Below are 14965 nucleotides of genomic sequence, written 5' to 3' on the forward strand. Positions count from 1 at the left end.
TATTTGTTTTAATATGAAACATTATTAAAATCCACTGGGTTCATTTCTGGAGACCTATATGTCTACCTATGTGCCTATATGCCAGGTGGGAAAATCTATAGCACCATGAGAAAAGCTAATGAGACTATAAAAAAGGGCTAGCCCTTACCCAGCTTTGCCTGATTGCTGGGTGAGGTCTGGGAACATACATTTGGCAAATCCACAAAAACTTCCTGCTAGTAACACTCCTGCTCTTTTCTTGAAAACAGCATTGTGTATGTGCCAGAACTTCGACTTGGCCAGCAGGAACTTGACTGGGGGAGCCCCAGAAAGAGTAGGAATGAAAAGTGCCAGGACTTTCCTGCTCTGGCTCCCATAACACTGCAAACCCCTCACTCCTGGGGAGCCTCCCATAGGCTCACTTCCCCTGCTCCTTCCCACTCAGGCAGACTAATAGCTGTCATCCAGTGCAGGACTGGCCTTCCTTCACCATTTGCTCTGCTCCCATACCCTCGCATCCCTGCCCACCAATTAAAACCCACTCTGTAAAAAGTGCATTTTTCTTTCAACAGGGTTTGATGCACAGGTATGGAAACTTCTTTCCTAAACCTTCCACCTGCCAAATGACATCTTTTATAACTTCATTATCAAAACCAGACCACTCAAGCAAATATTTAACGCACACTCTGACTAGATGATGCAAATACCTGTATACATACATTCAGCCAACATGCCCATCTGCTTGCATTTCCTCAGACGGCACTCCTGGCATTTTCTCCTCATGTACATGTCCATCTCACAGTTGCCTCCATTTTTACACTTGTATACTGCATTTTTTGTGATGCTTCTTCTGAAGAATCCTGCACAAAACACCAGTGATGTAAATGAAAGAAAACACTCAGAAACAAAGTCATCAAGGTGAAGTTCACCTCCATCTGCACTGAATTTTTCTGAATGACACATATTCTGCCAGACCATCAGTTTCTTTTAGTGCCTGGATGACTTCATTCTTGATACTTGTACTGACAACAGTATCCAAGTCATATAATTTAATAAATGAGCCCAAACACTAGACATTAGTCCAAAGTAAAGTCCTGGAACTGTGAATGTTGGGAAAATTCAGATCCAAATCTGAAACCTGCCAGTAGCAGGCTGAGCCATAGGGTGATACCATACAAATAGCCTGTGAAAAAAGTCTCTTGAGGTACGGAAAATGAAGAAAAAGAGCTGAGTAACTCTTGACCGTTCCCCCAGCTCAGTGGAGCAATACAAGCTCCCCATACTGGTCTGCTCACCTACCCTCATGTTTTATAAAGAAGCTGCACTGTATCTGTTTTGTGTGGCCATGTCCTCAATCCCTGTTTACAACATACTCCAGCCTTATTCACTGAGTAATGTCCACTTGATGAGTTAAATAGTCACCTAATTTCACCTGCACAGGTAGTGACTGGTATCATCACTGGATTCACACAAAAATTGCACAATAATCACTGCAAAAAGCAACTGATATAAGAAATTGAGAGGACCCTTCCTAAGTCTGTCCAAATCTCCTATATGGCTGCTGCCCATCTGTGAGAGCGGCGCTGTGGGCAGAACTTGGGGTATATGAGATACTAAATGTGATTAAATACATAAAACAACAGAATCTTTGCTGTCTGTGTTCCCTGAATTTTTGGTGTTACTCACTGTGTCATTATAATCTTCTTACATTGCCCTTCACATGGCAGAGACTATTTAGCATCAGCTACAGTGGGAATCAGTTTTCCTCCCCATGTGAGGGCAGGTTTCTGAAACAAATTCCTGGGAGCGTCTGCTGCCACATCACTGATTTATACTGTGCTTCAAACTACAGCTCTGTGTACATTTATATTAACCACAGCTATTCAAAAAGCTTTTGCTTTCTTATCACCTCTGCCTGGCACAATAAATCTATTGTTTTCCAACCTGGCACTCTGATGCATTAAAAGAGGGACCAGATAAGAACCAGTCTCCTATACTAAAATCATAGAGCAAATGTGGCTGTGAATCTAAAGAATTGTGTGTGTGTTTGCAGAATCGTGCATTGTCAGATGACAATTTCCCAAATTTGACCCATGGTTTTATAGGTGCCTAATCTCTTCCAAGCACCAGTGTGTAGCAACCAGTAAAACAATTCCACTAGCTGGTCACAAAAAAATCTGGCATTTCTCTGAATCTTCAGTAATTCCTGCTTGAAATCTCTTCCATGCTGTCTGTTTTATTGGCTGCTCTTCAAAGAAATGCAGTTGACTGACATCAGTCTCTTTTGAAATGCAGATTACTTAGAACCTCCAGAAGCCCCAGGCATTATTTTTATTCATCACTCACATGGTTTTAATACATTACCATTTACTGGTCAGGAAAGGGAAAAAAAAGCCTGGATTTAAGCTGTAAATTCTGTCAATTAAAGGCAACTGCATCTGCTTTATATAATTTATAATTTTATTTGTAAAATTTAAATCCTATAGTTTATGATACATTAATTAGTAGTAAATGCTGAAAAGTTCTGCACAAATACTTATAACATGCTAAGACTGATGATTTTATCACTCAACCTATTCACAACCTATGCATTTACTTCTTCATGATGGAAGAAAGGAAAAACATTTTGATAAATAATTTTTTCAAGATGTGCAAGAAAGTAAAAGGCAAAGACATGGATGCAAAATCTAGGAACCAACAAGTAGTCAAATACTTTCTCTTGAAAAGAAAGGTTTTGAAAAAGTGAAATTATCTGAAATGAAAAGTAAAATATTTTTTTCTTTTTGGCAAACACTAGTTTTAATCCTATTTTTCTTCAGTTTTCTGTGAAGTGACTCTTGAATCGCTGTCTTTTTGAACAGACTTCTTCATAACTAATTTTGAAATTAGCTTTTGGTATTAATGAATTTCTGGATATATTATTCACTACTAATTCGATATGAACTTACACTTCTGCAAATACCTGTATGTAACTTTCTATAACAGGAGGAGTTTTATTAAAATTTAAAGGTAAGTCAGAAACAGCATAGGTTAAACTAACAAAGTGTTAGAAAACTCAAAAGCTGAAGGTTTTTCTGTCACAGTCTCATTTTCATCTGATCTCGCCAAATTGCAAAAAGCTTATGTTGGCTGGAAATGCTGAATTCCCTTTGTTCTCAGATAGTCATGAATATGATTAATTATGGTAGAGCTGCTCCAATGTTACTGATGTTGATTTTTTCTTATGGATATTATGAAAGTTGTAAAAAGAGTAGATGAAAGCTTTGGAAATATCTCTGTTTGGCATCCTGATGGCTTTTTAATTTAAAAGTATTTGAAATTCACAATTGCTAACAAAGCACCTGCTCTGCTCTGTCAGGCTATCAAGACATCTTCTGGCATTCCTTTGCCCCATGCCCCCGTGGTGGGTGTTAGTGTGAGGAGAAGATTAAAGAGGGACCTTTCTTTGCAAGAAGAATTCTAGTCTGGTGTGAGACACATCAAGCAGTAAAGGAGTGTTTTGAATACTGCAAAAAGTCCAACTGCAAGCCTGCATGGGGAGGGATGTGTAACTGGCTTTTCATGGAGTCATTGAATGGCTTGGGTTGGGTGGGATCTCGAAGATGGGCACCTTTTGTTTCAACAGAACTTATTCTGTGGCTCAGTTAAACAAGCACAACTTTATGTCTGCACCACCTAGCGATGGCCCTTAAAACCCAGGATAACTATCCAGGCTGAGGCTGTACCAAAATGTCTTTGATGGCAGTCTTTAAAGACTGTTTCAGAAATGGTCTCCACAGTAGCAAGTTTAAACACAGTGCATTGCTCCTTGTTTTGTAAATATTTTGGAAAATGCTAATGAAATAATTCATATATATTTGTTAATGGATAGTAATGTATTAATAAATAAATAAATAAATATATATATATATATATATATATACACAGATATATAGTCCTGAAAATATCTTCAGGTTAATATTCTCATGAGGACAATAGATAAGATCTTAATATTCTTCCATCTGCCCAAGAAAAAAACCCAGAGAGAATGGAAAGTGTTTCCTTGCATTGCCTAAGGAAAAAACATTTTTAAAAAGTTAACATATTCTCACAGAAGATTGAATCCCATAAAAATATGTGCAAAGCTTCTTCATTTGAACAAGAACATCCACTGCATCAATGGAGCCAGGGGTGCTGCAAGGTGACTACTAGTTCTACAGAAAGGGACCTGCACATTATTTTGGACACATATTGAGCAGGAATTAGCAGTCTTTTTGCCAAAAAGAAGGGATGATCTCATACTGAGGTGCAAGACACAGACATGTGAGGTAATTATTCTACTGCACTGATAAGAACACAACTGAAGTACCTAGCCAAATTTTGGTCTCCATGTTTTGAAGGTAATGTAGATCCATGTGAAAAATTCCACAGATAGCAAGAATGATCAAGATATTTAGAAAACATAGTATCTGCTTTGCCTTGTCAGGCAGAATTACTGTCCTCAGCACATCTCTTTACTGAATCAGCTGGTACTTTAGTCACCTTTAAAGTTTATTGTAGAGACAGAATCAATTATCCTTAAGTAATTCAACTTTTACTATGTTTTATCAAAGGTACTACTCTTTGTAATTGATATAGCAGTCTTGAAACAGAACAAAAACATAAAATATATTATCCCAATAAAGCAGTAAAATTATGGTTACATAGAGTGATCCAAACTGAATCAGTAGGGTAGTGGATGCACTTTTCCTTTAACCATGGGTTTCAGACTGAATATTCACCTGATAGCTTTAACCTCCCTTCTAGAAATGTCCTATACAAATTTCAAAGTTTGTAATTTTAAGGCTTTGAAAAGTTCCTCACACGTTTAATAATGAAGTTAATAAAGAGAAGGAACAGCTTACTATAAGAATAAATTCATCATTACTTGGAGTCATTACATCAAAATTGAGTTTGGCCTGGTTTATGACAGCATTAATACGAGTTAATTCACAGTTTTTGACTTGGAGACTATTCACTTAGACAGCAGAAAGAAATTTATCTCTCATTTATTGGAATTATTGAGATAAACTGTGTAAGCCTTGACTGTATTCATGTTTGGAGTGTTTGACTATTGTGGTCTGTTTTTAACTCACAAACGATTTTGAGACAGATAAAGCAAAAGCCCCAAATTAGATCCGGGTCCACTGCCTATAACAGTGAATTCCACATTAAGACATTTCAGTAATTCAGTAGTGACCATGCTTTAGTCTTTATCCATAAAGTGTTAATGAAATATTTATTCACAGAACAGGATGAAAAACTATTTTTTCTGTCTGTAATGTACCTCAGTCCTGTCACAGATATATTATACCTCTTCAGGTATAATAGTTGACACAACCTCTTGTCTCTCTCTGCTAAAATATCTGACAATCATATTTACCATAACAGAAATTATTTTCTACATCACATTTATCCTGATAACAATACGTGAATAATATTCTTCTAAGTAACAAAATATTGTCTTACAGATACAACCTTCTTCCTGAAGAAGCTCTCTCCCTAGAGATAGGGGCTACCCTTAGAAGAAAGTACAGAACTAGAAATCCTTTCATTTCACAAACATCAAGATGCCCATCATCTACTTTGGGAACTTGGGGAAAGAGAGTCCCTGGGAACAACCTGCAGGTGAGGGCTGACAGCTTTTACTTCCCTTCAGTGCACACTACCAGAGGCACTTGGGCTGGTTTTAGCTGTTTTCTAGGGCAGCCTAGCACTCAGCTCCCAGGGGCCTCCATGGGCATGTTCCTTCCACAGGCAGAGCATGGCATGAACAGCTAACACAGAGAGCAGAACCAGGCTGGCAGTCTCCACAGAGAAGCTGTCCTTTAGTTCACCAAAACCTAATGGTGCTCAAGAGCCATGGGTTGCCCTGTTATGCTGTAGAACCATAGGGAAATAGTAGAAGACATTGCCAATCTGTCTTGGGGAAAGTACAGGATAGGAAATCCAAATGCAAATCTCTAATATGTTTGATGATTTGGATAAAATTACCAAGAAAAGTAAAAATAATAAAAAAACCCAAATGACCAAAACCAAACCCTAAAAACCTGAGAAGCTGCTGTGCCTATTAGCTTAATTGATTTCATCCTACCTTTGCATCCTTCACAAGTAAGGGCATTATAGTGATAGCCAGAGGCTTTGTCACCGCAGACCACACAGAGTTCTTCTCCTTTCACTCTTCCTGTGGAGTGACCCAGTCTAGGCTTTTTGGCTGCAGGAATATCCATTATCTCTGTCTCCCTTGTGAAAAAGGTCTCTGAGGGTAACCTCCTGAGTTCATACATCCCAGGGGAATACCATTCCTCATGCTGTGGAGGGTAGAAGCCTAGGTTGGAGTAATAAGGTGGCGATGAGATCTGAGGCTGAACTTGGGGAAATGGCACATTGTTGTACTGTGCATAAGGTGACACGTCTGCCTCTTGCACTGGAGAACTCATTGGGTCTGAAAGGACACCTGGAAAACAATAATGCAAAACCAATTTTCTATTACTATCATTAAATTGTAGTTATCAGAGAAGTTTCCACTTCCAGACATCTATCTCAAAAACCAGGCACAAACAGAGAGAGTGCATTATCTAAACTCAGATTTGCTACACAAATACAGTGCAAGAAGTTTATAAAATAATTTATTCATTCCCAGACACTCATTTATAATTGGTGGAAATGTTCTGCACTGGCAGTTACATAAAAATGTCTTGAAAAATATTGTGCAGGTAATCGGATAATTGTTCAGTTTACAAGAAAGAGCAACCCCACCCTAGAGAAGTTAACAACCCAAATTAGGGATAAAAGCAGAATGTAAGAAATTAAAAGAAAAAAAAATGCAAAAACCCCACAGTACTGGGGAAGGCTAAATCAAGACCCAAACATCATGCTAATTTGCATTTAATTCTTAATGAATACATCATGACAGACAAAAACTGCACTAGGGAAAAATGACAAGGGTGAAGCTTAATTAGAAGATTGAAAACATGAAATAAACCTTCAAGAACAGCCTGAAATAGGAAGGACACATTACCAGGAAAGAACAAGAAAGATATTCCTAATGTAAGTGGTGAAATGCAATCTTCTCAGCATCCAGCCTCCAGTGGCCAGCCAGCCTCTGCAGCCTGGTCCCCAGCCCCTACAAGCCTGTGCCATTCAGTGCAGGGGTGCAGCTCTCATAGGAAACACCTCTGTAAGCCAGCATCAGTCACCTCTGAGCCAGCCACAGACCTGGCTGTGGCACAAGGACCAGCAACCTCTCCTGTTGGGATCAACACGGTATCTGGAGATCATCTTAACCTTGCTCATTAAATAACATATTTAAAATTGCAGACAACTGAACTCTCATTTCATTTATGTACTCCAAGCACAACAGCATCTAGCAGGCCTTGGATGGTGTAGGTAAAATCAAGTTTATGCCAAACAACTGAAAAGTTGAATTTAAAACTTATTTGCATACTATTTCTTATTTTCTGTTTGAGAGAGCCACATCTTGCTGCTTAATGAAAACACTGACTCAATTCCTTCAATAGTTCCAAGAAGAGAGTCTGTGAAAAATAGTGCATATTTCCAGGAAGATGACCAGTCCAGCTTTGTTTGAATCAACAGCAGTATTTACAAGGAAATCATAGATTAATGTTCATTGGTGACCATCACTTAACAGTGCTTCAGAAGAACTCCGAAAAACATTTTTGCTGACATAAAATTGGTCCCGGACAAGTGTCCTTTTGTGAGGAATCAAAAACAATGCTGACAGTTAAGAAGAGGGAGCATCTCTAATGACAAAAAAACCTAAAAATATATAGCAAGGGATTCTTCACTCTCCTTTGTCTCACTTCAGTTAGTGCCAGGAGCTAACCTTTTAATTACACCTGCTTTTTCACTTTCAAGGTTTCACACACTTGTTCTGCAGCTTTCTGCCCTTCCTATTTTACTGTGCTGCAGAAGCCATGCAAGTGTTTTGGGTTTCTGTGGTCCCTCTATTATTGCCCACAGCACATTTTTGCCAGTAACAAGTGTTGAGGTCCCAGTTCCAGAATAAGCAGCAAGATGAACGTCTGGAAAAACGTGACACAAAGCTGTATGGGAATAATGGTGCCCTTTATTACCAGCAATTAGTTTAATTATGGTTGCATTTTGTTGCTCTGCAAGAGGCCAGGGCACCAAGTGCTACAGTGGCAGAAGCAAAGAAGCAAAAGGCACTCCCCAAATCCAAGGTTATGCCATTTAAACAAAGAGTATCGACACACAGAGGGCATCTGGGGACTCCACAAAAGAGCCTGGGAGTCACATTACAGCTTTATGCATCAGATGTAAACCATCGCTGATACTTGCCAGCCACAGTGGCAAAACAAGTGAAGGGTGAGGACAACAAAAATTCGGTATCCAGTATAGGTTAAATGAGTGGTAGGTCTTTAGCTGTATTAACCACTCGTTGGGACTGCTGCTCATGACGACTGGTCAAGGTATTTCAGGTACAAAAGCTGGGGTTAATTGTGGGATACACAATCATTCAGTCTCTCTTTAGGTAGGAATCTGTTCACTGTGGAAACCTAAGTTTTTATTTTCTAGTTAGTAATTGGTTGATTGAGTTTGCTAAAAGAAAGTGGGACAGTCCCAAAATGAAAAGGAAGAAACTGCTGATTTTTTAGCTTTCTGCCATACGCAGGAAACTCCACAAAAGCTGTATACCAGCTTCTTGAACTGCTTGGGCCTTTGAAAGAGCAAGAAGGCAACATTCCTTCTGCGGGAAAAAAATTCTCAGGGCTTGTTAAAAAACTCAGAGCTACTAAAGAAATGCAGCACATCCTGAGACAATACTGGGGGGTTATTTAAACAACTGTAGAGCCATTTGGGTTACAAGTATGTTTAGAAAAATCTTCCCCATCATTAATTCTACTCTGCTTCCAAAGGAGAAACAAAAAAAAAAAAATCTTAATTAATTAAATACAGGAAAAAAGCCAAACAACCCAAATCAGCTCCTTTTTCCTTCCCTCAAACACAGTGTTAAACTATTTAGCTGAACTGAGTCCATTCTCAGATCAGTGGAAGATAAAATGAAAAACAGACATATTTGAGAGAGACTGAGAGAGCATGGTTTTTTATGTAAAACAGACTTACAGCTTAAACTCTGAGAAGTGCTCAAGGAGCAGTATTAGGTTGCAACTATGTAGGTTTTCCCACTTTAGATGGAAGTTTTGGGCATTTTTTGTTTGGTTTTGGTTTGGTTTGTTTTAAGTAGACCTGAGCATGGTCTACCTGTAGATGTGAGAGTCTAGACCAAATAATTTCTTATCACAAAAGAAAAGTAATCTTATCTTACCAAGCGGAATGTACATAAGCTTTTCTCCAGATATACATATATAAGTATGTATACACGTGTATATCTATCTATCTATCTATATATATATATATGTATATATGTAGAGGTCTGAGATGGACTGGTCTCATGCAGCTAAACCATGAACAGCTCAGTAAAATCACTGCAGTAGTTGCAGTAGTAAAAAGTGAAATTAGAAATGATCTTACTTTCACATGACTACACAGACATTTTGTTTGTGTGGTCTTAAATGTTTTGAAACATTTATCTCTTTTTCCTTCTGGAAAGATACCTTCCAGAATTTTAGGGAAGAAGTACTTAAGCACAAACAAATGTTAAGTTACTTACAGCTGCAGATTTTTTCTGTTTGCAAATCTTTTATTTTGTAAATGTTTTCCAATTAAAACCTTAAACAAAAATATTGAAAGCTTACTTAAAACAAAGTGAAACTTTCACATGAATGTGATCATTATTTTACAAATATTTTTTCTACTTGCAACTGAAACTTATTAGAGAGGTTTATTTTTGCTACTTTAAATTTTACACAGAACATTTTGCATGAAATTTCAAAAGAAATTTTACTTGTAGAAATATTCCTTGTAGGAATAAAGAAACTGTTTTCTGTTCACAGAATTATACTGAGATTTTGTGTGAGCTAAAGGAGATTTTATGCAGAATATTACAGAAATTACAATGAAAACATATTTTAATATAAAAGTTATTGTTCCACTATTACAAAGTTCAACAAAGAGAACTAAATTCTAAGCATGTTTAAAATATGAACCCCTGACTCTCCTTCATTATTCATGAAGGAAAATTTTAAAATAACTATTCAGAATGAGGTAATTCAGAAACCATGGCATAGCCATTAACAAAATTCTGGTTTAATTCCAAACAACTTATTTGCATATCTTCTAAAGATCACTTGGTTTCAAAAACCTAGCATCCTACAATATCAAGGAAGAGTGTAAGAATAGATAACAAAAATATCCAAGTCAGAATATGGCAATATCCTACCTCAGGCTGTGTTCAGTCTGACCATATCTTGATGAAAAATACTCTCCTTAAGGTGCCTCGGTCCTCATTTCCCTCTCTTTTTTTTTTTCTTTTTTTACCTTCTAAAGTCTACATATATATGAAACTTCTTAATTTTGCTCTGTCTGTGTCCTGTTCACTTCTTCACTGTGAGAACTTTCTTTAAGATTAGGAGTGACACAGACCAGAGGTTATATAGTTTACTAATTAACTTCAGTATGAGCAACTTGTTTGTAAGTGCCGGAAACAATGTCTGTTCCCAGTGTGGATTTACCTGGGTAAAATTTGGTTACCAGTTTGAGGGGATGCCTCCAAGTAGCTTAGCCATTGTTTTTTTGTACCTATTGTGGTTTAGTTACAATAAAATTTTGTATCAATAAATATTTAGTAAGGTCAGGTGGTTCTGTGCAATAGATTAACCACTCCAGTATTACAGGAAGCAGGTTTTTTAAGTGTAGAAATGTTACATTCTCAAAAAAAGGCCAAAGTGCTCAGACCATACTGGACATACCTGTATGACAAGATAGAATGGTTTGGGCTGGAAAGGACCTTAAAGACCATCTAGTTCCAAACCCTGAAATAGGAAGGGACACCTTCTTCTTGAACAGGTTGCTGAAAGCCACATCCAATCTGTCCCTCTCATTAAATTTTTTACTCACAATGCCACTCTGTTTGGTTTAGCTCTCCTAATAATTATTATGCATCCAATGTTTTCTGTTTTAATTTGTGCTGGTTTGTTTCTTTTTGATTTGAGGGTTAGTGATGAGCCTAATTATCTTCTCTGCAGGGATGAAGCCAGATGTTGCATTAACTGCCGGGTGGTGCCAAAGACAAGGAGTTATTTAACATATCTTATGATCTTGAAGCTGTTTAATCAGTTTGGACAATTGACCCTACTAACTTTTTATTACTATTATGTTTTTATTTAAAAAAACCCAAAAAACTCAAACACAAACCCCCCCCCCCCAAAACCCCTAAACAAAACAACAGTAGCAAATTAAAAAAAAAAACAAAAAACACCCCCACAAACCAAACTAAACTAAATGAAGAAAAGAAAATAAAAGAAAAAAAACAGGAAAAAAAAGCAGATTTACCTAAAAGGAGTCAGCCTTTTAAGCTCCTCTTAGGCATTGTTCTGTGTCTACAACAATTTTCAGTAGTATTTTTTATTTTTTCATTAAGAAACTTAGATGTATTGCTTCCCCCCCCCCCCCCCCCTTTTGCTACATGTAATTTCTTCTTCCTATTCTTCCTCATCCTTTTCAATACAGCTTTTAAGAGTGTTCATTTCCCCCAGAAACTTCTTTCCCAACTAGGGGCATGTACAGTGAGGGTGGCATTTCTTGTCTTGTTATATTTTAATGTCACATTACAAGAAAAAAATTTCAGGCCATCAAAAAGTACTTTAAATACTTGCAAATACTTGAAATAGTTCTTAATTCAAATTAAGCATATCATTTTCTTTTAAGGTTCTTAGAAATAATTCCATTTCTGATATCTGAAGTTTTGCACGTAGTATCTTGCATACTAACAACTTCTATATAAGGTGCTTTCACAGAAAATGGAATGGAGCTAGTACTTTAGAGGCCTGCTACTTACTTATCATAGAAATAACAGTTTGAATCACATACTGTATTTATTCCAGGTGCCACACAAATATATAACCTTTCTAAATCACCTGAGTAGAGAGTTAGAAAAAGAAAAGCAGTTTTGCAGGAAGACGGGATGGAAGGGAAGGACCCTCACTTTAATTAGGTTAAAGATCCTTCCTCACTTGCATTTTGAGGCCCTTTTCCCAGGGACTCGTAGCTGCAGAAGTGGAAAACTATGGTTAAAACACACTAAGGCATACAGAGATACCTCACCTTAGATATATACTGCTAAAATGATGGCATACAGTTTACATCTACTGAAAAGTAGAAAACCTTTTTTTCTGAAACCTGCTGCATAGGGAAGTCTTGAGGCTAAGGTTGTAGAAGGGCCCTGGAATTACCATGGTGATGAGGCTCGAAGCACAAGCAACTCAGAATTGACAGCATTTCTTTTGAAAGACCTGAACCTGGAGCTAACGTGTGGAGATGCGTTAGATTTTCTTCTGAAGGTCTCCCTGTCGACTGAATAAAGCATAGTGAAAACAAAATGCATTTCCAAGGATTTTTTTACAGAATGTGAGTATGCATCTTTGAATAAAGGAGACTGGTTTGCATAAAGGGTAGTATTTGTAAGCCAGCAATTTTTAACTTGTGAGCTGCAGTGTATGAGAAGACCTAAAAGAAACATGCATTATAAAGACCATCAAAAGGAAAAGGTTTCTTCCTGTTCTCTGGGGTTCACAAGTCACTTCCTGCCAAAGCTGAATGTCAAAAATTGCAAATAATTTGTCAAGATAAAGAATTGAAAAGCAAAACCATTTTCTACAAATGTTTTGCAAAGATGGAGTCGTATTTTCACAATGAGTAACTTTCTCTGCACTCAGTAGCCTGTTAGTTCTGATAGGTTTTTTTTCCAGACACCATATTAGAGTGACACCCCACAAAACAAAAGTCAGCTTAAGTGAAACACAGCAGGAGTGCTAAGTTTTCTTCCTAATGGGACCCCTGATTCAACTCCTTAATACATTATTTCTTTCTGTCACAGAAATGTCAGTTTGCATTAAATCTCTATTATGCTAAACTCTGAACACCTATAATGAGAGACACAGTCCCTCTTCTGAAAGCTTCACAGTTTGTAAGATTACCCTGTGGAGGGAAAGTATTTTACAGTAACGTTCGTCCTTGTATTTTCAAGCAGCCTTATAATTACTCCTTAAAAAATAATGAAATAATTAATGAAAACGTAGATATTTTTAGGGGGGAAATTTCTTGACAAAAATCTGAAGTAGCTTAGGTATGCAGTTTTGAAAGATGACTGGATATAAAATTTGACACCCTAGATTTGAACAGCGTTCTCCTCTCTGTATATCATAGCCTGACATTGGAATTCAGAGGTACCAAAGGAGTTTTTTGGCTGCTAGCATATATTTTTTAACAACTCCAAAACATTTCTCCAATCAAACCCCAAAACAAAGAGGGATAAAAGCCAGTAACACACCATTTCTACTTATCATTAATGATCATGCTTTATTTTAGCTGTATGGAGCCAGGACACTGCAGGTGGTCTGACCTGTAGAGATGCTCCTGACTTCCAGATCTCTGCAGCTGGAGTGGCTCTGGGTGCCAGAGTCCTTCATTCCAGGCCCCAGGCACTACTCATGTTTCAGACAGGTGAAACTAGAACGTGTTCAGTTTTTCCAGCACTCAAAAAGGCAGAATCTTGGTCTTATTTGGACTGTAAACTTCTCAAGTGTTGCAGCATTTTGTGGGGGTCTGTATTGTGTGTGAGGTCCTCGATGTATCATAACTTACTCTATGAAGGACCCACTCTCTTGTCAAATGAAAGGCTAAAAATGTATTATTCTCTGGTTTGTTTGGTTTTGGGTTTTTTCTGAGCAGTACATATACCAGAAAAGAGCTTACCCATGCTTATTATTGACCAAGAATTTTTCACTCATTAACAAACTTATGCTTAGCCTTGAAAAATTCAGTGGAACTGGAGCAAGGAGAATCTTCCAGCCTGCTTTCTAAATTCTCTTGTGCAGTGAAGTTATTGGGATAACTTTTTAATGGCCTTAATAAGACAAAGATTTTAATTTAGGTGAAATTACTTTCATAGGTTTGCATAATATGGCAATGCAAATACATTGCACTATAATTTCATTACAGATTAACTGGAAACATATCTGCTCAGCTTGTTTTAAGTGACTCACATGAAGGTAACATCCAGCCTCCATACAAAGGTCTGTTTTTGCCAAATGATCTCCAGTACTAGAAGAGTGTCTCAAAAGCAACCTACAGGTTCTGCTGTGAGCAGTGATGAGAGCAATAACGTGCAAGATTACATTAACACCACAGATCTATTGTTTGTTATTCCTCTTATAAGTACTGAAGACTCAAGAAGGATTGCACATTTCAGCCACATACCCTTGATTTGAAATATCAGTCCATTTTCAGCTATGTTTCTGAGTATAGAACACCTTGCTATTTCAAACTAATTTGGTGACTTACCGAACAAATGTGGACCTTCAGCAAGAGGAAATCCATCAGCAGTGGCTAGCTGATGATGTCCTATTAAATTCATTTCAGATCCCATTTATTCTTCAGTTCAGGAGGAATATGCTGATTAAACAGGAGGTTGAAAAGAGACCCTGAAACATATGAAGCAAGAAGAATATTTAAAACAAGATAACTAACTTTTGTGTACCTAGTGTAAAGCAGGATGCAGGAGGTTGTTTCAATATTTGCTGTAACAAATATTGTACTGAAATTGCAATACCTAATTCGGCTTTTAAATAAAATGCTACATCCAGCCTGTTTGTTTTTTTTTTCCTTGCTGCAGCATATTTTATTTGCTCTCTTTCTGTTCATTTTAAATAAATAGTGGTTCATACCCAAATTTATTAAAATATTCACACTGAAGCACTGGCCTGACCTCCTGAGGGTGTGCTGCCCAGTCCCCCTGCCATGCAATACCAATCGTTTGCATTAATTTTCACCACCCTTTCATCATTTCATTGCTTTCACTGACTGA

General features: G+C 37.5%; 1 protein-coding gene across 3 annotated transcripts in view; it reads right to left on the reverse strand.

The window, feature by feature from the left end:
- NR1H4 (nuclear receptor subfamily 1 group H member 4) overlaps positions 1–14527 on the reverse strand; it is a 30097-nt gene extending 15570 nt beyond the window's left edge. The window contains exons 1-3 of one of the 3 annotated variants that reach the window (XM_062491414.1): positions 14443–14527; positions 6092–6454; positions 699–839 (exon numbers count right to left, since the gene is read on the reverse strand). In XM_062491414.1, coding sequence (XP_062347398.1) covers positions 699–839; positions 6092–6454; positions 14443–14527 — 589 coding nt within the window. Of the gene's footprint in view, positions 1–686; positions 840–6091; positions 6455–14442 lie in introns of all 3 variants that reach the window. The other 2 variants (XM_062491413.1, XM_062491415.1) reach the window with 2 other exon arrangements.
- Between the last annotated feature and the right edge of the window lie 438 nt (positions 14528–14965).

The sequence above is a fragment of the Cinclus cinclus genome, chromosome 4 (assembly GCF_963662255.1).
Source record: "Cinclus cinclus chromosome 4, bCinCin1.1, whole genome shotgun sequence".
NCBI classification, from domain to species: domain Eukaryota; kingdom Metazoa; phylum Chordata; class Aves; order Passeriformes; family Cinclidae; genus Cinclus; species Cinclus cinclus.